The sequence below is a fragment of the Aethalodelphis obliquidens genome, unplaced genomic scaffold (genome assembly GCF_003676395.1).
Source record: "Aethalodelphis obliquidens isolate GAN/ISIS:26980383/991018 unplaced genomic scaffold, ASM367639v1 scaffold17, whole genome shotgun sequence".
NCBI lineage: Eukaryota > Metazoa > Chordata > Mammalia > Artiodactyla > Delphinidae > Aethalodelphis > Aethalodelphis obliquidens.
Window position 1 is genome coordinate 12,393,563 of NW_020837961.1, and position 25,634 is coordinate 12,419,196.

At 36.6% G+C, this 25,634-nt stretch overlaps 1 protein-coding gene across 5 annotated transcripts in view; it reads left to right on the forward strand.

Annotated features, from left to right (window-relative positions):
- SMARCAD1 (SNF2 related chromatin remodeling ATPase with DExD box 1) overlaps positions 1-25,634 on the forward strand; it is a 70,328-nt gene that overhangs the window by 10,169 nt on the left and 34,525 nt on the right. For 3 of the 5 annotated variants that reach the window (XR_003434969.1, XM_027116927.1, XM_027116926.1), the window contains exons 3-6: positions 5,723-5,900; positions 13,120-13,291; positions 16,287-16,353; positions 20,859-20,962. Coding sequence is in view for 4 of the 5 variants with exons in the window: in XM_027116927.1 (XP_026972728.1) it covers positions 5,723-5,900; positions 13,120-13,291; positions 16,287-16,353; positions 20,859-20,962 (521 nt within the window). In the remaining variant the exon portion in view is untranslated. The remainder of the gene's footprint in view (positions 1-5,722; positions 5,901-13,119; positions 13,292-16,286; positions 16,354-20,858; positions 20,963-25,634) is intronic. The other 2 variants (XM_027116929.1, XM_027116928.1) reach the window with 1 other exon arrangement.

Genomic DNA, 25,634 nt, shown 5'->3' on the forward strand with positions numbered 1-25,634 from the left:
TGGTTAAGACTCCACTCTCCCAATGCAGGGGACCCGGGTTTGATCCCTGGTCAGGGAACTAGATCCCGCATGCCGCAACTAAAGATCCCGCATGCCACAAGGAAGATCCTGCGTGCCACAACCAAGACCCAGCGCAGCCAAATAAATAAATTTTTTTTAAAAAAGGAGTAGGGAGGCTAGAAGAGAGGGAGAGTGATGAAGGAAGTGGCAGGTTGGTGGAGCAGTCAAAACACACATAACGTTTATCAGTTAAGTTTGCCATCTCATATGGGCGCTGTGTGGGCACCCAAAACAATTACAGTAGTAACATCAAAGATCATTGACCACAGATCACCATAGCAAATATCACAATAATGAAAAAGTTTGAAACACTGCAAGAATTACTACCAAAATGGTGTCAGTAAACTTGCTCAACACAGGGTTGCCACCAACCTTCAGTTTGTAAAACGCACAATATCTGCAAAGTGCAGTAAAAAAAGGTATGCCTGTATTGTAGATTTTGGTATGTTTTTGTTGTTTTTTCTTTTTGTTGTTGTTGTTTTTTCTTTAATAAAATGTTGAAGAAAGTTTAACCTTAAAGTTTAAAGAGGTGGTTTCTTTGTTTTTTCTTTTGTTTTTTGAATTTCCAAGTGACTGAAATTTTGCTTCAATGTTCTTACTAACATTTACTTCCAGTTTTCACTTTTTGTGACAGGAGAATGTGGTCTGTAGTATTTCTTTGATGAATTTACTGAGATTTTCTTTTTTGGCCTACTACACAATTTCTGTAAAAGTTCAAGTGTACTTGAAAAGAGATATAATCTAACCGTAGATTTAATTATATGTCAGATAATAATGTTTTATTATTTGTATCATTTTTTTCAAACTGGATCACAAACATGTCATAAAGTCAGTTTCTTATATCCTAACTAAATGCATATAACTTTTTTTAATGGAGTAGAATAAATAGAAAATTATCAAAGTATCGCTTACAATAAAGCCTCTGAGACCTTTGTTTCAGTTATATTTGTCTGTCTAGCAATCGATGTGTTTAGGGTCATAATCTACAATGGGTCTCTTACAGTGGGTTCCAATCAAAAATGTTTGCAAAACACCTTTCTGTATCTTAATTATTTTTGTGCTCTCTTCTCTATTAAGAGTTTAGACAAGAGAGTTAAAGCCTCATATTTGTCTCTATTGACTTTCTGCTTTATGTATCCTGCATTGTTTATGCATTTCATTATTAGAATGCAGTTGTACATATGCCAGTCATATTTTTATTGTAGATATAAATTCTGTTATTAAAAAGTACCTTTCAGGTTTAACACTTTGACATTATTAATAGCATGACTTTCCTTCCTTTACATTTTTTCTTTTTATCTTTATCTTTTGGCCTAAACCTGAAATGTTTCTTCTTTCTCATTTTATGTTAGAGTAGTGTATTAGAAACTACCCTTCAATCTTGTATTCAGTGTATACTTGGTCTTTTTCAAGAGCTTTCATCAGAGGTAGTTTGACTTATCTGAGATGCTAAAGGTCTTTCCCTATCTACTATGGCATTCAAATTAAAACAGTCAAGATTTTATAATCTATTATTTTGGTAATTAACCTTTCAAAGAGGCAAATATATGATGTGCTTTACTAGGTATTCAAAAGAACTGCCTTGAAAGTCAGTTGCCATGTTAGAGAATTGAACCATGTAGAGCAATATACAATTAGAATATCAAAAATGGCACACTTACATAAGTCTGCAGGACGGATATAAAGGTTTTTTTTTGTGTGTTTTTTTTTGAGAACTAGGTGTCTTTCTTTCTTTCTGGATGCACTGGGTCTCTTAGTTGCGGCTTGCAGTCTCCTTAGTTGTGTTTCACCAGCTCCTTAGTTGCAGCAGGCAGGCTCCTTAGTTGCGGCTCACGGGCTCCTTAGTTGTGGAATGTGAACTTCTAGTTGTGGCATGCATGTGGGATCTAGTTCCTTGGGCAGGGATCGAACCCGGGCCCCCTGCATTGGGAGTGTGGAGTCTTAACCACTATGCCACCAGGAAAGTCCCAGATATAAAGGTTTAAGTGTTTTCATTCTGCTTTGGGAGATCACCTTTATTTATAGATGACCTTTCATAATCTCCCAGTAGTGATTTTTTTGTTTGTTTTTTGAGTGGTTCTTGATCTTGGACCGCTTAGAAAGGTAGAATCAGTAGCAGTTTTAAATCCTCATTTTGTTTCATGGTAGACTTAGATATGAGAATGGGTAAAAGTATACTGGAAACGTTCAGGGTATAAAATTGTCTTCTTGGGCTTCCCTGGTGGTGCAGTGGTTGAGAGTCCACCTGCTGATGCAGGGGACACGGGTTCGTGCCCCGGTCCGGGAAGATCCCACATGCCACAAAGCGGCTGGGCCCGTGAGCCTTGGCCGCTGTGCGTCCGGGGCCTGTGCTCCGCAACGGGAGAGGCCCGCATACCGCAAAAAAAAAAAAAAAAATTGTCTTCTCATGCATACCACTAATGGGGAATTTCATTTGGAATTACCCCCTGGAACCTTGGAATCTTCTTGCATATGGTAATAATGTAGGTTCCCATTGCCTTTGGTAGAGAAAATATCATCTACTGTCTCTAAAACATAGGATTTTTTATTGTTTTTATTTGAAAGGATAGCTGTTTTCCCTCACGTTCCTTTAGCGTTTTGTTTATTCCTCTCGCATGGCACAAATTACGACTCACAACATTGCTACTTATGTACATGGCTACTTGGCTCCTATTATTAGTTTCTTTAGGGCAAGTGCAACTGTGACTGGCCTTTTTTTTCCTTCAGTACCCCCCACGTCCAGGCACAGTGCCTTCAATACAGAAGGCATTCAGCAAAGTCAGAATTATGTAGTAGCCCATGTCTTTATAATTGTTTCTACTTGTCACTGTTCTTCCCTTCATTTCTATATTTTTCTTTTTTGCTTCCTTCCTGTCTCCTTTGTGGTTCTGCTTAAAGTGCTTGTTTGCTTTGGGTCAGAAAGCATCATTGCATCAGGAATATCTTTTTGACCATTGGCTATTAGATATTTTTGCTGCTGTTTACTTCCAAAAATAGTCCAAACAAACAAATCTAAGCATTTCAGCACTGTTCTAATTCCAGATTATTGACTATATTGGTAAATTGATATTTTATATAGATAAGCTCTTACTGTTTCCCTTTAGTCCTCAAACATTTGAGGTCCGTAAGACCCAAAAGGGTGTCCATAAGGTCAAAATTATTTCATAATAATATTAAGACATCACTTGCCTTTTTCACTATGTTGGTATTTGCACTGATGGTGCAAAAACAATGGTAGGTAAAAACTGCTAGTGCCCTAGCATGAATCAAGGCCAAGATTCCAAACTGTCATTGTATCCTTAAAATTTTTAAATACTAGTTTCACTTAAGAATGTTCTTGATGAAGCAGTAGTTTTTAATAAGATGAATATATAAAGTTCAAGAAACTCTAGTTCTCCTAGTACTCATTAATAGAATTTTTAGACACCCCCCACCATGCAGTAATACATGTAAATGGCCAGTTTGAAAAGCCTTTTTTTTTTTTTTTTTTTTTTTGGCTGCATTGGGTCTTCGTTGCCATGCGTGGGCTTTCTCTAGTTGCGGCGAGCGGGATCTACTCTTCACTGCGGTGCGTGGGCTTCTCATTGCAGTGGCCTCTCTAGTTGCGGAGCACAGGCTCTAGGGCACATGGGCTTCAGTAGTTGCAGCACATGGGATCAGTAGTTGAGGCATGCAGGCTCAGTAGTTGCAGCACGCGGGCTCTAGGGTGCCTGGGCTTCAGTAGTTGTGGCTCGCGGGCTCTAGGGTGCCTGGGCTTCAGTAGTTGTGGCTCGTGGGCTCTAGAGTGCAGGGTCAGTAGTTGTGGCGCACAGATTTAGTTGCTCCACGACAGGTAGGATCTTCCTGGACCAGGGATCGAACGCGTGTCCCCTGCATTGGCAGGCAGATTCTTAACCACTGTGCCACCAGGGAAGTCCTTGAGTAAAGAAGCTTTTTAAAGAAAAGTGGACAATCCAAATCGTTTTGCGAAAGCCCTTTTCAAGTATAAGAAAGCAGGACACTTTTGTTAAACTGTTAAAATGATATGCATTAAGTTTAGGTCAAAGTTTTGATACAGTAAAGATCTAAATTCTTAGTTTTATGTGTGATTTGTGACATATCAGGAATACTATGTAAAAGCAGTGTCCCCAGTACCTTTATACTTATTTTACAGGAATTGGACTATAATTTTATTACTTTACGTAATTATCAGAACTTGTAAATGTCTTCATACATATGACAGTTAACATAGCTGTGATTTGTTCCAGAGCAGAGTTTTTCACTCAGGGCACAGTCAACATTTATAAAATTGTTCTTTTGGAACAATTTTGTGATTTGCTTTTCAGTAATGTTGCTAGGACTTCATTGCAGGAAGTAAAGTATTTTTTAGTTCACTCCAGGCGATTGGTTATATAGGCCTTGGTTAATGTTATTTACAAATATGACTCAGGAGCCTTATGATAATGATGGCTATCATTTCATGACTGTTAATGGGATCGAGGCCAAGAGTTTTGGGGGGGACTTGAGCATCCCTCAGTTTTGGTGTGGGGAGCAGGAAAGTCCTGGAACCAGTCCCCCCAAACCTCACAGATACTGAGGGGTGATGGTATTCACTAAACCAAGACACTGACTACTTTTACTTTAATATGAATTTCTTAAATCTGATCTCTCCTCACGTGTATAATGGAGAATAATTTTAGAACTCAGCCCTTTGAAGAGAGGAGACCTCAATAGAATACTAATTTGTTTTGCATAGACGGGTGATGCCAACTTCATTAGTTTGTGAGGGCTGCCGTAACAAAATACCACAGACTGGGTGGCTTAACCAGCAGACGTTTATTTTCTGCCATATCTGGAAGTTAGAAGTCCAAGATGAAAGTGTTGGCTGGTTCAGTTTCTTGTAAGGCCTTTCTTCTTGGGCTGCAGGTGATCACCTTCTCGCTGTGTGCTCACATCACCTTTCCTCCATGCACACACATCCTTGGTGTCTCTTATAAGGACATCAGTCCTTTTGGATTAGGTCACTAACCTAACTACCTTTTTTAAGTTAGTCACCTCTATGAAGGACCTATCTCCAAATACATTACATTCTGAGGTACTGGGAGTTGAAACTTCAACATAGGAATTTTGGAGGGGACATAATTTTGTCCATAACACTAACATTTGTGTAAGAGCTAATGTTTGTTGAATACTGGCTGTGTGCCCATTACTGAACTAAGTGCTTAATACATATTTTCTGATTTTATGTGCACATTAGCCCTGTGATTATTGGCATCTCTGTTTTACATCTGAGGATGCAGAGACTTAGATTAAGTAACTTAGCTGAGAGATGGGATTGAAATTCCAGTTGTTTGGGCTCTAGTGTCCTTGTTCTCTTAGGCAAGAACTGGGTACTAGGAAGCAAAAGCACAGAGAGAAAAGGGTTAAAATATAAAATACAAACCTGTTTTGCAGTGTCCACTAAGTTCTTGCTAGTAAGTAACCTGTGAATTGGAAAATCATTTAATGCCAGCCCTGGTTGACTATTAATGTTTTCTTTAAAACTTGGGAGGAATTTTTGGTTTTAGGATGGAAACAGTGAATGAAGCTAAAGATTTTTAGCACATGATTTGTAATTATCAAAAACAAATTTGCTTTATTTTCAAGTTATTCAAAATCCCTTTCTGCTTTTTCTCTTTTGCAGAAGATTCTAGTGTTCCAGAAACCCCAGAAAATGAAAGAAAAGCAAGTATATCATATTTCAAGAATCAAAGAGGAATTCAATATATTGATTTGTCTTCAGATAGTGAAGATGTTGTTTCCCCAGATTGCTCCAGTACAGTTCAAGAGAAAAAATTCAGCAAAGACACGGTGATTATAGTGTAAGCAACTTAATGGATTCATTATATTTGCATGTATAAGACTTTTTTTGAAAAAAAGTTACTTAAACTGAAAATTTTTGATGACTTCCCCCCTTTTTTGCCTTTTCCTGACCGCATCTTCATCATTTTTCCCTAACTTAAGAGATATAGAGAGATGTGCGTGCGTGTGTGTGTGTGTGCGCGCGTGCGCGTGTGTGTGAGTGAGAAAGAGAGAGAGACTCTGGATAACTGATTTTTTTTTTTTTCCGGCTGGGCCATGCGCTGTGGGATCTTAGTTCCCCAACCAGGGAGTGAACCCAGGCCACCAGGCCACGGCAGTAAAAGCACCAAGTCCTAAGTACTGGACCACCAGGGAACTCCCATGGTTCTGATTTTCAATAAAAAGTTCAGTGAGAGCAAATATTTAAGTTTTTCATTCTCCATAGATAATTATTTTCACAAGTACCTTCAGTCACCTGTAACTGCTTTCTGATTTGTTCTTGAATCCTAGAGTCAAATCATTTTAACATTTTTGGGACACATTCATTGAGCTAGCACGGAGCTTTGTATGTTAGATAGAAAAACAGTAAATAAATTTAAAATGCAGTATGTCAAATAATACATATGATGGGCAAACAGGAAGGGAAATACAGGGTTTGGGGCCGGGCTAAGGGCATGGTTTCTAAAGCGCATGGTTGGAAAAGGCTTCATTAAGAAGATGATGCTTGAGCAAAGACGTGAAGGAACTAAAAAAGGGAGCCATGTGGATATGGTGGGAGGGGCATTGGGAGTAGCCTGTTTAATGACCCTGAAGTAGTATTTTGCCTGTTGTTTTTGAGGAAAGTGGGCGGTGGGGCCGGGGCTGGGGGTAGTGGTGGCTAATGATGCGAAGTGAAGGACCTAAGGTCACAAGGTGCAGAGTGGGATAGGGAAAGAGCTTTATCATGTTAAGCCCATAGGCTGTTTGGCTTTTATTCTGAACGAGATGGGAAGCTAAAGGAACATATTGAGCAGAGGAGTAAAATGATCTGATCTATATGTTTAAAAGTTTTTAAGGCTGTAGGGGAGTCGTCGTAGAAGTGTGAATACTGTTGTAATAACCAAGGCAAAAGATGGTGGAAGCTTAAACCATGCTGGTAGGTATAGGAGTGAATAATAAGTGGTTAGATTCTAAATATACTCTGAAGGTAGAGCAGAGAGGATTTATTGATGGATTTCAAATGGAATGGGAGAGACGGGAATCAGGGATGACCCTAAGATATCTGACCTGAGCAACTGGAAGGATGGAGCCAACCCTAACTGGGATGAGGAATGCTGCCTTGGGTGCAGTGGGGGAGCGCCTTTCGCAGGAAAGACCAGCAGCTCAGTCTCAGACGTGCTGTGATTGAGGAGACTCTTAGGCATCTGAAGTGGGCTTGTCAGGTAGGCAGTTGGAGTTGTGACATTCGGGTTCTGGAGAGAGGTCAAGGTTCCACATCTGAATTTACGAGTTATCAGGATACTTGATATTAAGAGGTACATGATTAGATGAAATCAGTAAGAGACACTAGTGTAGCTGGAAAACAGAAGATCTGTTAGTTGAAGGACTTAGGCCAGGCGAACTCTAGATTCTAGGAACAGGAGATGAGAAGAAACTTACAGAAGACTCTTAAGAAGGAGCAGTCATTGAGGTAAGAAAAAAGTCAGAAGGTTGTGTGATCAGAAGCTAAGTGAAGAAAGTGTGGCAGAGGTGCAAGAGCTTAACACTGTCCACTCCCAAGATGAGGATTTCCTCTTAAAATGAACTTCTTTGTGTATATAAGCCCTGATGAACATGCCTTTATCCTGAATTTCACTATGAAATAAAAAATAGTGATGATCCTGTGTGGTAAATCCTAAGGAAAATTGATATTATATTAGCACTTCAAATTTTACTTTTTATTTTGAAAAAAATTTAAACTTATGGAAAAGTTGCAAGAATAATCAATTTCCACATCCTTTTAAAAAGATTAAGATTCACCCATTGTTAACATTTCCCCACGTTTGCTTGTCACCTTCTTCATAAAATAATAATTAGAATTATTACTGAAACCTTTGCCTCTAATAATTTCACATTTATCTCCTAAGAACAAGGTCATTCTCTTACATAACAAGAGTAGCATTTCTTTTTTTTTTTTTTTTAATTTTTTTTTGGCCACACCTCGTGGCTTGCAGGATCTTAGTTCCCCAACCAGGGATCAAAGCTGAGCCCCATGAGTGAAAGCTCTGAGTCCTAACCACTGGACCGCCGGGGAATTCCCTCCAAAAGTAGCATTTCAAATTCACAAATACTGATTAACGTTGGTGCAGTAATATCATCTAATATATAGTCCGTATTTAAATTTTACCAGTTATCCCAATAATGTTCTTTATAGTAGTGCTACTCAGAGTACTGGTTTATCAGTAAGGAATGTGCCCTAGAATGTAAATTAATGTACTCATTCCTTCACCAAGAAAGTCTTGTAATGAAAAGAAAAAAAAAAAAAAACTGAACTAAGCAATGTGTTTTTCCTTCTGTTTTAAGTTCTTTATCTTGTCATGGATAGATAACAAACAGTTTGATTTCGAGGACTAGCAGTCAGTCCATGGATCATATTTTGAGTAGTACTTTATAGTAAAGTTTTTTCCAGCATCATACATTGGGTTTAGTTTTTCATGTGTCTTTAGTCTCGTTTAATCTGAAAGTTTCTCAGCCTTTTTGATTCTCATGATAATTGGCCTTTGAAGGTAACAAGCCAGGTTTTTTAGGATGTCTCTCAATTTCTGCATCCCTGTTGTTTCTTCATGATTAGATTTAGGTTAAGTGATAGGAGTTACATAAATGATTTTGTGTCCTCCTCAGTGTGTTATGTTAGGAGGCACACTGATAACCAGTTTGTCTCATTATTGGTGAAGTGAACTTAACCACTCAGAAGCCTGCCAGGTTTCTCCTATAAAGTTAACCATTTTCCCATTTTTAATGATTAAGTAATCTCTGATGAGATACTTTAAGACTGGGTAAGGATCCTCTTCCTTAGCAGACTTCCCTTCAATAGTTGTAGCATCTGTTGATGATTCTTGCCTGAATCCGTTATTACATTGGTAGTTGTGAAATGTGGTATTCTAACTAGCATTCTAGAATTTATACTTGCTATTCTACTATAGATAGTTTTCCCTTTTCTCCTTATTTATTCATATATTTATTTAGCACAGTAAATACAAAAATGGAATTATAGGTGCGTTTTTGCTCAACTGATTATAATCTATTACTATTATTACTCATTTTGATGCTGAAATTGCTCAGTTTTGGCAGGTGAGGGCCCCTTTACACAGACTCTGGATTTGAGAGGTTCCTATCATTTTTTGAGCCTTTCCCTTCTGGCGCAAGATGTTGCAGACTAGTGTTTTCCCTACTCCAAGCCTGAAATTAGAATTAACCATTTCTCCAAGTAGCACTGGTTCCTTTTTAAAGGAATGGAATTTGGAAATCTGTGTACTGGTTGTGTCCTTCCTTTGCTATTGGGTGAAGCAGGGGATTATGTCATTGCCCTTTTAGCAAGAATGGGCTAGGATATAAGAGAACCAGAGAATGTTGTTTGTTTGTTTTTTAAATCATGAGTTTATAATAATATATTTCATTCTAATCTACTAATACAAGGCTCCTCCTTGCCTCTTCTCTATATTTCTTTCTCTGACAGTGAGAACTCTGCTTCCACCAATATCATTATATTTGCTAATTTGTTCAATCACTCAGTGTATATAAAATAGTTTCAGAATTGCTATAATCATGCTTCTTGACCATTAAGCTCACTATGAGTTTAATATTTGTTTATAAGTTTTATTTTGTCTTTAGATGAGGGTATATGGTTACAGTACTTGGCTTATTTAAATTTTTCATTGTTATTCACTTGAAATGTAGTTCAGTTCATTAATTTCTGTTTGTATTCCTTTTAGGGTTTTTCCCTTGTCCCTCGTTTTAAAAATTTTACTTTCAAATATTTAAAATATTAACATAGTGCCAAAAATTAAAACTCCATGTACAGTGTGCTTAGAGAAGTATTAACTTTCTGTCCTTCTCCTTCTGACCCTTTCCTCCTCCTACCTCAGAACTAACCAGTTTGTTTAGTTTCTAGTCATAATTTGTTTTTCTTTCGTTTATCTTTTCTTCTTGTTTCCTACACAGAAGATAGCACTGTGTCTTGTATTGTGTATGTATAGATATATATGTACATTTATTCTCTATTTTATTAACTTAGCAGTATATATATCCTGGAAATCATGTCAGCTCATAAAAATCTGTATTCTGTTTCACAACTCCATAGTACTGCATTGTGTGCACGTTCCACAGTTACAGTCAGTACCCATGCATGGGCCTTTTTGGTTATCAGGATTTCTTAACCTTGACATTGTTGACGTTTTGGACTAGGTAGTTCTTTGTTGTGAGGGGCTGTCCTGTACTTTGTAGGATGTTTAGCAGAATCCCTGATCTCTACTGGCTAGATGCCAAGTAGCACCTCTCTAGTCAAGACAATCAAAAATGTCTCTAGACATTGCCACATGTCCTCTGGGGGCAGAATTGCCCCCCTTTTGAGAACCACTGATATAGATGCTAGGAACTCTGGCAATTGCTGCAATCTCTCAGGAAGCATTAATAGATAAGAGGAGCTGAAGACAGAATCCTAGGTGATACTGGCAGTTCAGGGAGGTGAAAAAAGTAAGAAAGCCTTCTACAGAGATTAAGGACAGGCTAAGAGGTCAAAGGAAAATCAGAAGTAATGATGCTGCAGAGCCCCTGGGGTGAGGGTTAGGGTAGGGCTGCCTTTTCAAAAAGCAACAGTGATGGGAACACAGAGGAGAAGACAACCAGTGAAAGGTTCGGGGTGTTCTGGTTTGTGTTTTTAAATCACGTTTGACATTTTAGAGGGTATTATTGCCCTTAGGACAGTTTCACCAAAGTGATGGGGCAGAAGATATAAGCCAGTAAGTTGAGAACGATATAGGAAACGCTGAAATAGAAAATCAGCCTTATAAAATTTGTGAAGGAGAGGAGAGTCTGCTTCTTTCACTGCTGTGTCCACAGTGCCTAGAACCCCTGGCACACTGAATGAAATGCAGTCTTGAATGCACTGCAGGCTTGGGAGGAAGAGCTTAAGGAGAGAAAAGATTCAGGAGAGAAGATGGTAGGCAGTTAAGAGGGCCCTGTAGGAAGTAGAAAGGGCTAGAATGAATCCCTTAGCACTGAGAAGGGACTTCAGCAGAAGGGAGTAACTTGATCTGAGACCGGATAAAAGAACACAAAATGGTCATTCTTGTTCTTGTAGATTTTTTTCTTTTACTTTTAAAGCTTCAGTCACATAAGAAGATAAAATAATAGCTAATGAACACTTATATATACCACCTACCTTTAACAATTTTTAATGTTTTCCCTTGTTTCATTATTTCATTAATTATTATTATTAGCTGAAGTATCTTGAAGTAAATTAAAGATTTCTTCCCTTAATACTTGCTGTACATCCCACTTCCAAAAAACAAGTACTATTATCAGTGAACAGTCTCTACATCATCTAATTCCCAGTTTATATTCAGATTCCATGTGTTTTGTAGCTAGTTTTTCAAAACAGAACCCAAATAAGGTACATTTACTGCATTTGGATGTCATGACTCTTAACTATCTTTTGATCTTAAAATAGTCCACTCCCCTCCTCTCCTCTTTTTTAAGGATTTTAACTTACTGAAGAGGTCAAGTCTTTTAGACAAAGTAGACTTTTCTGATTGTTTCTTCATGATGGTATTGAATTTATTCCTCTGTTATTTGTATTTCCTGTAAATTGGGCATTAAGTCCAAGGCGTGATAAGATTCATTATCAACATGAAGACTTACTACATCAAGGGCACCTAAGTTTGTCCCATGGAATGATGATGAATCTGATCACTTAGTTAAGGTTGTGATGGTCAGAAGAGCAAGGACCTTTAAAGTGCTTATCCAGTACAGGAATGGAAAAGGATTCAAACCTGAAAGCTTCCATGTTCTCAGTGAACTAAGACACAGAATCAGTTAGGGAGCGTGAATGTAGTGAGGCAGAGTGAAAATTTATGGAGATGAGTACATAAGGAATGAAAAGTCTGGGTGTCATGGAAAGGGAGATACATGTAATTGTCTTCAAATATTGAAGGCCAGACAGAGTGTTAAAAGAAGAGATTTATTTTACCTTGTTACTTTAGAACGGTTTTTCAGAGCAAGGTTCAAGAAGTCAGCCTAGAATCTTGTTAAAATACATATTCCTCATCCTTCACAATCTGTTTTGATATGTTTTCAGGGGATTCTTAGGCATAACCGGTGCCCTAACAGGTACAGCTGAACTAACATGAAAAAGTATAGAGAAGTTATTAAAATACAGGTCCTGGATATGTGTCTAAGAGACTGTCCAAGAATAGAATTAGCTGCATAGCAAAGTCTGCATTCTCTGGCGCTAGGAATATACTTAACTATATTTCTTTCTTTGATTTCTATAACTTCTGCCCATTTGTTATACTTATGCTTTTTGATCTTCAGAATGCTTACTGTGGTAGAAAATCAAAATTTCAAAATGAGATTTTTTTTTGTTTGGAAATACACGAGTGAAATTTGGCTCACAATGTCTTTTATATAGGATAAACATATGAAGTGAAATGTAATGAGGTTAAGTTAGTTGTTGTTGCGTGAAGCCTTATATAAAATAAGTGCTCCCTGTCTGCGGAAGAAGTGTTTTGTTCCTGGTAGACAGTCTGATATTGAATGGGGCCATTCCGATTTTAACACTTAGATTCTGATCACCTAGCTAGGATATGAAAATTCTTTTATCTTTGTACTAGTGTATGCTTCAGAATTTCTCAGGAGCAACATGACAGCACTCATCTTTTATTCAGGGTACAGGTGAAAAAGTAGGAAAGAGAAAGTGGGTGTGCAATGGATGAGTATGGATCTTAACAAAATAAGTGCAGGTTTTTGCTGTTCTTTTCTATTCCAGCCCAGATAATTTGAGATATGTTCAAAGGGTGCTGACTTTGGGAATGTAGATTTATATGCACAACTGTACTGAAATGAAAAAAGTCATTTTAATCTTTGACAGGTATAGATTGCATTTATTATTGAAAAGAACTGCAAATATACTGTATTTTATATATACACATATATACAATTATAATGAAATCACCTTAGTAATACATTAAAACACTGTTTTTTTCCCTCTGAAAATATTTTTAGTTCTGAGCCATCTGAAGATGAAGAGTCCCAAGGCCTTCCTACCATGGCAGGTAGAAATAATAATGATATTTCAGAATTGGAAGACCTTTCGGAATTGGAAGACCTTAAAGATGCTAAACTTCAGACCTTGAAGGAACTTTTTCCACAGAGAAGTGACAGTGATTTACTTAAGGTTATACCCCTTTATAGTAATTGGTTATTATAGTTGTATTGATGATTAAAATGTCTCCTATATCCAGTGCTGTATTTAGTGGATAGTCATTTTTCTAAAGATATCTTATGTTTGAAGATAATTATTAACTTTAATATTTAATAAAGGCAAATGCCAGAGATTTACTTGTTGAGTCTTATAGTAGGTGAGGTTTATTCACCTATAAATAGTACAATCTGGGCTTCTCTGTGTCTCACATAGGTTGTGAAGTTTTTTGTGTTTGAATAGTTCTAAAATGGGGACAACCTTCCTCCCCCCACCTCTCACTAGAAACTCAGAAATGTCAGGAGGCTTTTTTTCTTGTTTTCCCCCCGAAATAACAAGGAGTTGCTGTTCACATTTAGTGCATGTGACCAGGGATGCTAAACACCCTACAATACTGAGGACAGTCCTGCATAACAGAAGAATTGGCTGCCAATAGCACCCTTGCCGAGAAAGATTGATTGAACTATAGAAACAAAATAAGTGGCTGTAGTTGGACTGTTATAGGTATCTATGTCTTATTATAAGAGCAAATAAAAACTCACCATTCCATTAAGTTTTAGATAGAGAATAAATCTCTGAAGGTTAGTAAATAGTTTATCCCTAGCTCTGCCACTTAGTAATTGAATGATCTTCGGGGAATCATTTAATTATAGGTGCATAGTTTTTTCGCCTTTGTATTTATCATCACCACCACCCACCTGCCCGACAGTTCCCCTTCCCCAAACTGAGGCATAGGAGGTACCGTATCTGTGTGGGCTTGGCAGGTAACTCTGAAGTGGTGGACATTGGCACATACCCTTTCTAAGAGGGGTAGCTGCTCCTTAGCTTCGGTAAGATATGACCATGTGAAATCAGTGACAGCCTGTTTTTATCGAATAATTCAGATTTTCAAATAAAATGAAAAGACTGGATTTTTATTTTGTGTTGATCATCAATTTAACAGCTTTATTGAGATACAATTTACATGCCGTAAAGATCACCTATTTAAAGTGTATAATTTATTGGGTTTTAGCATATTTACAAAGTTGTGCAACCATCACCATAATCTAATTTTAGAACATCTTAATCATTCCAGAAAGAAACCTTGTACCTATTAGCAGTCACTCTCCATTTCCCTCCCCCAGTCCTAGACAACCACTAATTTCTGTCTTTATAGATTTGCCTATTCTGGACATTTCATATAAGTGGGAACATAGAATGTGTGATCTTTTATGACTGACTTCTTGCACTTAGTATAAGGTTTTGATGTTCTTTCATGTTGTATCGGTACTCATTCCTTTTTATGGTAACTAAAGAAAGACAAAACCAAAGATACCATTCAGGTCAAGCAAAATATGTCTGAACCAAAAATGGTCCTAGGCCTGCTAGTTTGAACTCTTTAAGTGTAGATTATATTATTCCTTTGTTCTCTGGTGTATTTAATATGAAGCTTTTTTTCCCAGATCATTTTGATACCTTCTTACTGTTAGCTAAATGAAACTTTAATGGTATCTTGGGTCTATATTTTCCCCTTCTAGTAGCATAATTTGCCTCCCAATGGGTTTTTTTCCTAGAAAAAGAAGGAACAGATGTAGCCACTAGTAGCAACACTTAAAAGTGTTGGAAAGAACTTTCAGCAGAATAAACATGATGGAATAGTAAAATATTCAACATAAAGAAACAAATCTCAGTTTAAAAATACTTTAGCTTGATTGCCAGTTTTTCAGGTAGTTCAAGGGGATTTATTTCCTATAGAAACATTGATCTTTAATTTTATAATTACAGTGGAAAAATAGGATTGATCTCAATAAATGAACTTTGTATGTGTATTTCAGTAGTATCTGAAATCTTGGGAATTTAGCCTATCACTTGCTCAAAACAGCACTCTCTTGAAGTAATCTGGATTTCAAGTGATCTCCCATCATTTCAAAAGATTTAAAGGTGACATAGGTTACTCTACAGAGGCTTTTAGACCCACATAAAGTAATTTAGGAAGTTATAAAATATAAATTAGTCCTAGGCTTGATAAGAATATGCTTTGACTATTTTGAAAATGAGGGGCTTACAGGATATCTGAGGATCCAAGATGAGGAAAACTAGTATAGAAAAGAGCATTATCAATTTGTTTTGAGGCTATTTAATTTAATACAAAAATAGCTTATTTTAAAAAGTGAGATCTTTTTAAAACAAGTAGCTCATTGGAAATACAGGAAACTATAGCAAGAGAAAAATATGGGATAGTTTTTTCTGAAATCCAAAATGTTACAGAATAGTATAAAAAATAGTATTTTGAAACTTAATTATGTAAGCCATATATTAATATGTTCTTGAACAAATTCAAGCAATTTAATTTAGAGCAATTTAGAAATAGAGCAAATTTCAAGAGTCCTTTATCCCACTCAAGAAGTATTAGATTAAAAAAAAATTATGCCAGAATTGTGGTTTATTTTAAATGTCTGTCAGTGTCTTTCTCTCTCTCCCTCCTTCCCTCCCTCTCTCCTTCTCCCCTCTCTTTCCCTCTCCTTCCCTTCCTTTCTCTCCCTCTCTCTTTCCTTCTCCTTCCCTTTCCCTCCCTCCCTCTCTCTCTCTCTCTCTCTCTCTCTCTCACTCTCACACACACACACACACACACACACACACAGTGCCTGAACTCACTCATAGGTAGGAAGTTTTTGAGACTTTAGTGCACAGCCTTGCAATTAAAATAACAAAACCTTGAATACACTGTACATAGACTATGTTTTATTTTTTGCTTTAAAGTGGTGATAAATAAATCTAATATATTTTAAGATATGCTTAGGTAAGTTCAGACCTTTTAGATAAACCAGATTTTCTGAAAATTTATCATAGGATTTAATGAACTTAAGCTAATACGTATGTATATTTCTCCACTCTGTATATTTAATATATTCGTTCTTCAATGTTTGGTAACTTTGTGAAATAATTCTTAAAGTATTATTTTTAAAACATTAATCTTTTCTCATTTTGTTAGTTAATTGAATCAACCAGCACTATGGATGGAGCAATTGCTGCTGCCTTGCTGATGTTTGGTGATGCAGGTATGCCTGACTTTGTTTCAAGCCATGCTGACTTAACTAGTTATATAATAAATATCTTCTCATTTTAATATTACTCTTTAATTTACCAAGCTCCTTCATGAATTCTTAGAGGAACCTTAGGAGGTATTAACAGCTTCAGGGTTTTTAGATGAAAATTGTGAAGAGTAAGAAGTTTTAAAAAAAAAAAGGTTAAGGGAATTACCCGAGGTCATAAAGCTACTTGGGAACTGGATTTTCTAGGTTGATATTTTTTCCCCCAAAAAGGGAAGGGGGCAGTTTTTTCATTGGTAATTTTGCTTGTTCTCTATAGATCAAATCTCATATCAGTGAAGTTTTGGGAGGTATGTGTTCTTTCTTAAGTGTCCTTGCTAATTGCATTATAGTTTTATTTACATAAATTTGAGTCAGGAACATAATGTCTTAAGGAACGTCCTAGCTGGTAATCAGCATTCCTACATTTAGTAAATATTTACTCTGTAATCCAGGCTTAGAATACAAAAATAAATACATTTAATGGAGCTTGCATTATAAAAAACACCTCCAGTTATTTTTTTAGTAAATGCTATCTAGATTTTTTTTTTGTACATACCAAACAAGTAAAAATAACCTATAATCTCACTACCAAATAATTTAAGGAATGAAAGCAAACCTACACACTATTATACAACACACACACACATTAGATTACAGAATATGATTATAGTATTGGTTTACATTTTAAGAAAAATCATTTGATGATTTACCATGGATAACTTGTCAGTGCAATCAGATTTATCTAATGAAAAAATGCCTCCAAAACATTCCTCTGTGACTACTAATAAACAGTTTATTAACTGTTTCTCTGTTAATTCGCATTTATGGTTACATTATTTCATTAACTGTAGTACAAAAGTAAATAGCCTTGTAAGTAAATCTTTATGTTATTATTTCTATAGGCTAAACTTCAAACTAGGATGCTGAATCAAAGGGTATGCACATTTTAAAATTGAACATGCACTTCAGTGTTAATTTTAAAAGTTCTGCCAATTTATGTGTCCATCGACAGTGTGAATGAGCGCCCGTTTTCCTAAGTGGGTAGTTATACAAAAATAGAAAACACCATAATGTGTTCTCATGGGCCCATCATCTTTCTTCAACAATTATCTACCTCATATTTACCCCCCTAAATAGATTGTATTGGAGTGGATCCAAAGATGATGATATTTTATCCACATGATCTCTCATTCATAACCAAATCATACAGTTCTTCCTTTTCCTTTACTTACTAGCTGTATAACCTTGGGCAGTGTTGCCTAACTTTTCTGTCTGTCTCCATTGCAGGAAAATAGTATGATAATAGTATCAAACTCTTAGATTGTTATGAAGAAGTGATAAAGTTATTGTAAATTTCTTATAGTGAGTGGCACATAGTTAGTACATGTTAGCCTTTCTTTGTTCTTAAGGGCCGTCTGATAATAGGAAATGGTACAGGAGAAGGTTGAGTGTGTCTTCATGACAGTATCCCTACTGTAAAAGTTCCTGAAAAATGGTAGGCTCAGTTAACATTTGTTGAGTTGCTAAATGGTTTGGGGCATTTTACATGTTCTTTCTTGTCTTCATAATATCTCAGTATTCCAGAATCTTTCCACTGAAAAATTTGTTGGATAACTTTATTCCACAGCAGTGTCTAATCTTTTTTCTCTTGAGCAATTTATGTCATTCCACTTTATTCATTAATTTAACAGATATTTATTGTGCTTCTACTGTTGGATGCCAGATACTATTTTAGGCACTGAGGGTACATGCCAAAACAAAATGGACAAAACCTCTGCCCTCATGGAGTTTACAGTCCTTATTAAGTTTGAACTTAAGCTGAGGTTTTTTTATTCTCATTCTTATACTAGACTGATATAATTTTTTTTTTTTTTAGTGTTAAGTGTCAAATTACAAGGAAAGAAAAAAATCAGGTTTTTCTTGTTTTTTTTAAGTAAACTTCCATGCTTCCTCTTAGAATGGACAGGATAGTCATATATCAGTCATCCTTATCTTTAGAATAGTACACTTAGAGGTAATGTATAGAATGACAGCTTTGTCTCACCAACAAAAGGCCTGTAAGACATCTTGGACAGTTCCACAAATCTTGATGTTGAACATTGGTTTTACCACAAATTACAATCTTTTATAGACAGTATCATCCTGCATGTTAAACAATAAGGGTATCTTTTTTGCATCGCCTTCTGAAAGTTTTCATTTATGAATAAGTTATAAAAACAAAAATGTGTATCTGAAATTTTACCCTGCTTTAAAAGGTAAAAATATGAATTTACTGATGTTGTCAGGAGTCTAGCTATTTCTTCCATTTCTCTATATATGTATGAGTAGGCAAAACATTTTTATGTGACTATCATCCTGTTATTTTTGCTGTTTTGTAACCTTCTTTATTTCTAAAAGTCTACTCAGTTCTTTGTAAAAGTGTATCCTGACTTGTGTAATAGCTTATTAATGGGCACTTAGATACTTAATTAAAAAATTTTTATGTACGCCTAAGCAAACATTCTCCATCAGTTTTGTAAATAAATTCCTAGAAGAAGAATTGTTGGACTGAAAGAAACACACATCTAAAATTCTGAGATGTATTATTTAGACTACCTTCCAGAAACACTGTTAACAATTTATAATGTTTAGAAGTGGCTCTTTGCCCACAGTCTGCTACAACTGTCCTTTTAATCTTAGGATGAATAAAAAAAGGGTACTTTATTTTACCTGTCTTTAGTTATTAATGAGGTTGACCATCTTTTCTCTTTTTTTTTTCCTATTGAACTGCCTGTTTGTGTTCTTTGTTCATATTTTCTTTTTGCAGTTTCATGTTTTACTTTTTATTTTTAAATATTGAATTTAAGGAAAAAATATTTTTATTTGGGGTGTGAGGTACATGTCTAACCTACTTTTTTTCTTCCTGAAATTGATGATGGGTGCACCCCAAAAAAGGTGGGAATGTATGAGACACGTAATTGGGAAGTGGTATTTAACATAGAATGTTAACTTGTTTTCTTTAGATACATGCACAATTTTTGGTTAATAATTATAAATATATATGTAGGTAACTAAGCATTGTGTGCTCTTATGTAACCTTTTGTACTAAATTTTTAGTTATGTGTTTTCTCCCACATATATTTGCAGATTTATGTCTGTAGCCATTTTATAAACATGTAAAAATTTGATGCCATATTATTAACCACAGAAAGATATATAAACAGATACTTAGGGCTGAAACATTCTTTATTGACCAAGAAAAAGCTTTTGTTCTTTTTAAGAAAGGATTAAACATGTCTAGGTGACATGGCATAAATCACCTAGTTTGAAGCTTTTTTTCAGACTTTGAATATTAGGATATTACTAATGGTATTCACTTAACCCCAGCATATATAGATGATAGAGTGGTGGTTATATTTTCCCCTTTTTAAAGTGGATGCTGGCAATTAGTTGGCATATGCAGAATGCACATTCACTTTATGAAACAAAGGGGAAAAAATTTAAGCATGCATACTTAAAGCATGTAATTACTATACACTGAAATGTTGATGGCATTCAGTTTTGTTATAGCCATATTATGAAATTTTCATGCTAACAGCTTAAAAGCTGTCATGTCTGTATTTATTTTCAATATTATATTTCTACAAGTTTTATTTCTAACTGCATAGTTAGATATAATTAATAGTTGATATAATTAATACTGAAATCTTAAACCTTTGTAAACTTTCAGCAACTGCTTTCATACTAGCACTGCAGTATGTCTCTGGAATTTGCTCTCTGAAAGCGAAGGTACTGAAGAAGTATATGAATGTATACAAAGTAAAAATTACACAACATAGCCTCTCCAGATCATGTAGATTGAGTTCTCTCAGTCATAACAGAATGTGCAGATTTCCTATTACTGTCATACAGCCCTCTCTTGTGTTATACTTTCTTGTTTTTAGGTTAAGAGCATTAATCGCTTGAGCTCTCTGTATCTCAGTTCCTCCTAATTTGTAAAATGAGTTTATACTTACTTTGTAGGTTTCTTGTGGAAAGTAAATGAACAGCAGTTTATAAAAGTCCCCTGCAAAGCCTGGTACAGTAGACAATTACTGACAATTATCTGATGCTATTCAGATAAGCTGATGGGCTCAAGTTTTTTTTTTTCACTACTAAACATTCAGGCATTGGGGAGAACCTCTTCCTATTATAGAATTACTTTCAATTTAAAGATGTGTATTTTTAGCATTAAATAATGTGATGGTTTACAAATAAGTACATTTTTACAGTGATTTCTACTTCTGAAAGACTGAAAAGAGGCTCTGTTTATTTTTCCTTCAATTCAGTTAACATTTATTGAATGTATGTCATATGTAGAAGAAATTACATTGGGCCTGATGTCAAGAGAACTGTCTACAAGTATATTCATTATAGTAACATTTTTGCCTTTGTTTTGCATTAATGATTCTTATAATATCTGTGCAAACTTTGAATGTTCTTCTCTGTTTTAGAAGGTGGTGGACCTAGGAAAAGAAAATTATCTTCTTCTTCAGAGCCATTTGAGGAAGATGAATTTAATGATGATCAATCTATGAAAAAGAAGAGATTGGATCAAGTGAGTTAATTTGAATTGCAACATCAAAATTAGTTGCTTAAGCACAGAATTTGTTGAGTCTGTGGACATACTAAAAATGCACCTCAGTGAATCAGTCTGCTCTCTTACAACTAAGAAAATTTATGGTTGCATCTCATTTGTGACTGGTTTTGCTTTCTTTTTAATTTATCCAGTGTTAGTTGCTTATTTCTGAGTTATAAAATTAACTTTAAAAATATTCTAGTGGTGTGGTAAAGTACCTTTTGGGGAAAATATACTTTAAATTTTATTTCATAAAATTTAATAGATACATATGGTTGAACAACACTTACGTAAAACAGTTGTTACCAGTACCAGCACCATTTCATACTCCTCAGTGACAACTACTTATAATTCTTATAGATGACTCCTTTGATATTTAACTGCTTATCTAAAAATAATAGTGGTTATGCTTTTACTGGGTTATTCTAGTGTTCCATTAACTTTTACTTTATGGAGTAGATCTACTAAGAGGCCTCCCAGTGAATCTAGACATAGTCCTCCCTGTCTGTATTCATGACAGCACAATTTCTTTTTGGTAATCAAAATCAGTCACCCCAACTAGCACAGTAACCTCCTCCTTTGCCTGTGATTTAGTGATGCATGAAGCCGTAAATAGCAGATGGCAATCTGTACCCTAATTTAATGGGATAGTTGTTGTGTCCCTCCATAGAAGTATTCTTGCCTTGAGAACTAATAACGATAGGAAGGAAAAATTCTTTGAGTTTTAGGTGTGAGGAGCTACTAGTATAAGAGACTAGGCCCACGTTTTAGTTTACAGACCTACGTATAACGGCTGTAGAAGAAATAGCATCATATTGATTGCTGGTTCAAAGCACTTACTTTGCTTGTACATCTGTTGAACAGCATGTTAGCCTTGTAAGGTGTTATCAACAGGTTCACATTCTGAATTTTCATTGTGATACCACTGTTCTGTATGCCAGCTCCTTCTAGGTATTGAGGCACATGGTGAGATCAGTGAATTCCATGAATTCCAGTGAAATTAGCTCCCCTGGCCAGAAACGTTGACCGTTGTGTCACAGTATACTGTGACTGAGTTAAGCTTTCTATATATCTGTATATGATGCATTAGTTTCCTAAGGACAGTGTAGCAAAGGACCACAAACTGAGTGGCTTAAACAACAGAAATATATTGTCTCACGGTTCTGGAAGCTAGAAGTACAAGATCTAGGCATCAGCAGGGTTGGTTCCTCCTAAAGGCTGTTCCATCCTTCTCTAACTCGCTGATTAGAGTTGGATTTGAGGGGATAGAAAATGAGTTGTTGGAGAGCTAGAGTCCCACCCTGATGATCTAACCACAGAAGACTTGGAACAATTTGCTGCTGACGGCCATGTGGATGCAGATGATGATTTGCTGGCAGTCTTTGGTCTTCCTTGACTTGTAGATCTCTGCCTTATCTTCACAGTGTATGCTCCCTGTGTGCTTGTCCATCTCCAAATTTCCTCTTTTTATGGGGACACCGGTCATTGGATTAGGGGCCCACCCTAATGACCTCATTTTAACTTGATTACCTCAGTAATAATTACCTTAGACCCTGTCTCCAAATGAGGTCATATTCTGAGGTACTGGGCATTATTCAACATAAGACTTTTAGAGGGACACAATTCAATCCATAACTGGTGTTGCCAAATCCAGGGGGGTAGGAAAGGCTAATCCATACTCAGAGTAGATTTCTGTTACTGTCCCTTTCGTGATGAAAGGGGTCGAATTTAATCAACTTGCCACCAGACAGTTGACTACATCTCCCAAGGTATGGTGCTGTCATGGGAACTCATTGTTGGCCTCTGCTTTGGCAGGTCAGGTACTCACCAGTAGCAGTAGCCAGATAAATGTTGGTGTGAGAAAGTCTTACCTTGATCTGTGTGCACAAACTTAGTCCATGTTGCCATGGCCGTTTGTATATAGACACGTTGAGCATGCATCCAAGCGCATCCAAGCATGCATCCAGTCTTATTTTCGTGTTCAGAGAATGAATCATCTTGTCCACGTGATTATTAAAAACTCCTATGCAATAGATACCTTTGCCGAACATTCATGTGGGATGCTCTTACCCTTACATTGTGTTCTCAGAAAAACTTCTAAGTCCAACCGTGTACCTCTTCCCCGATCTTCCACTCTTGTTCTTCTCCTTGGCTGTTGTCCATGGTATATCATTGATCTGTACCTCTAACCATCTTTTCTATACAAAATGGGCAATAAGTTGCACTGCCCGAAGTTGTGTACAGTGCTGCCGTCTTCAATGAGATTATATTGTAAGCAGTTGTTCACATTCAGCTGGTTCTAACAGTTATGTAAACTCTGTAAAAGAAGTTCAAGATTTTTCTCCCACTTTATCTGATCATAAAGAATTCTGCAAAGTGCAGTAGATATTGGTTGAAGGAGGCTTTTTTTCTTCTGCCTCCAAAAACCACCTCTCTCATACAGTCTCGTGGTAAAAATGTGTTAGCAGCATTTATGGCTTACTATTTAAAGTGAACATTTAAGATACTAATTACTGTAATTGAAGGTGAGAATGCAGACATGGTTATAGAATTTTAGAAGAGATTTAACATTGGAGCGGCCATTGCCACCATTTTAGAAGCCTGGAGTGATATAACAAAAGAGTGTTTGCATTATGTATCGTGGAAAATTTTTCTTGCCTTGATTTTTGATTTTGAAGAACTTGAACCTTCAGAGAAATATTTTAAAATTCACAACAAACTGTTGGTTTAGGAAAACAAGTTGGATTTGAGGGGATAGAAAATGAAGATGTAGACTTGGAACAATTTGCTGCTGAAGGCCATGTGGATGCAGATGATGATGATGACAGTGACAATGAAAATCAGAAGTTTACACCATGACAGATTAACAGTAAAGTTATCAGGTGTTTTAAATGTTGTTGAAAACAGTTTTACTGTTTACTTCAGCCTTTTCTTTACTGAAGATAGTGGCTTTAATGCTGAACATAGTAGGAGAGTTGTTCATGGCATCCAGTTGAATCTTGAACCTAACAGGCAGCTGTATTTGTTTTATTTTTTTCTTAAATATATATATTTTTAAATTTATTTTTCTTATCCTTTTTTTTTTTGGCTGCGTTGGGTCTTCATTGCTGCGCGTGGGCTTTCTCTAGTTGAGGCGAGCCGGGGCTACCCTTCATTGCAGTGCGCAGTCTTCTCATTGTGGTCTCTTGTTGCAGTTGCAGAGCACGGGCTATAGGCGTGCGGGCTTCAGTAGTTGTGGCACGTGGGCTCAGTAGTTGTGGCGCACAGGCTTAGTTGCTCCACAGCATGTGGGATCTTCCTGGACCAGGGCTTGAACCCGTGTCCCCTGCACTGGCAGGCGATTCTTAACCACTGTGCCACCAGGGAAGCCCCAGGCAGCTTTAATATGAGAGGAGGAGGCTAGCAAAGTTAGCAGACATTTATTGATTTTATTTATTTGTTTATTTTTAAGTTAATATGTATATTTTCAGCCATACAGCAGAGATAGCACAAGGGCAGTGAGTCACACCTTTCCATAACTGTTCATTTTCAAATAACCGTTCATCTACCATTTCATAGTAACTCATAAGCTACAACTCTTGCAATGTTAACATCCCCAAGCAAACTTGAGTTCATATTTATTTTAGTATTTACGTATTTCTTAACCATTTAACGTGTAAAACTATGCTACCCTTCTTTTAAGGTTTCTTCCTTTGTTTAAATGTGTCACTAATGAAGTTTTTGAATGTTATACCTCTAACACAATTTTTCTTAAACACGGTAGCTTTTATTTTCATCATTTTGCACGTGCAATAATTTTTGGAAATGGATGTGTCATGTTATAGCGGAACAGATTGTAGTTGTCAGCAGAAGAGGACAGGACCTTTCTTTGAAGCCATATGGGTGTCTGCCATGATTTTCCTGTTGGGGATTTCCAGAGACTTCAATACAACATCCTTATGAGCCACAGATTCTTTGGGAATCACTGCATTTACTTACTGGTCACAAAACCCAAGTGGCAAAGGACCTTGCACTGCACTCTGGACCTGCTACAGAGCCTTGTCTTAATCTGGGCCCCATTCCTGACAGACTTAAGGGCTCTTCATAAACTGATCAGAGCGGCACACACTGTACTGAAGTATATATATACATTGCCTCCAGGATCCAAAGAAGCCCACTGAAGTGTTGTGCCTCTCTCTCAGAGGCACCAGTGCCAGCCATTTGTCTTTTTTTTTTTTCCGGAGTGGAATTTGCAGCATGCTCCAGATTGGACCCCTGTATAATTCATGAAAGTGGTGGGCCCAGGATTTGAGGGTGGTTATTTTCTACTCTAGCATGCATGTTTCTTACTAAGGTCATCTAAAAATAGCCACTGCTTCCTGCTTATCAAGTCCAATCTGTGTGACGTCTTCAGTGTAGAGGATCAAAGTGATATACTGTGGACTGTGCAAAACTATCAAAGTCCTTGAGTACTGTTTTATGAAAGAGAGATGGAGATTCACCATAGCTCTGAAAACAGTGAAGGTGTATCCATCACTGACCCTGCCCAGACAAAAGCAGATTGCTTCTACTAGTCTCTTCTAATTACTGCTAGAGTAATAGTCTCATAGTTATATTGATTTTCTCTAGTAAAATTAGCAGCTGGTTTGGCAGCTACAGTTGGGGTCGTCAC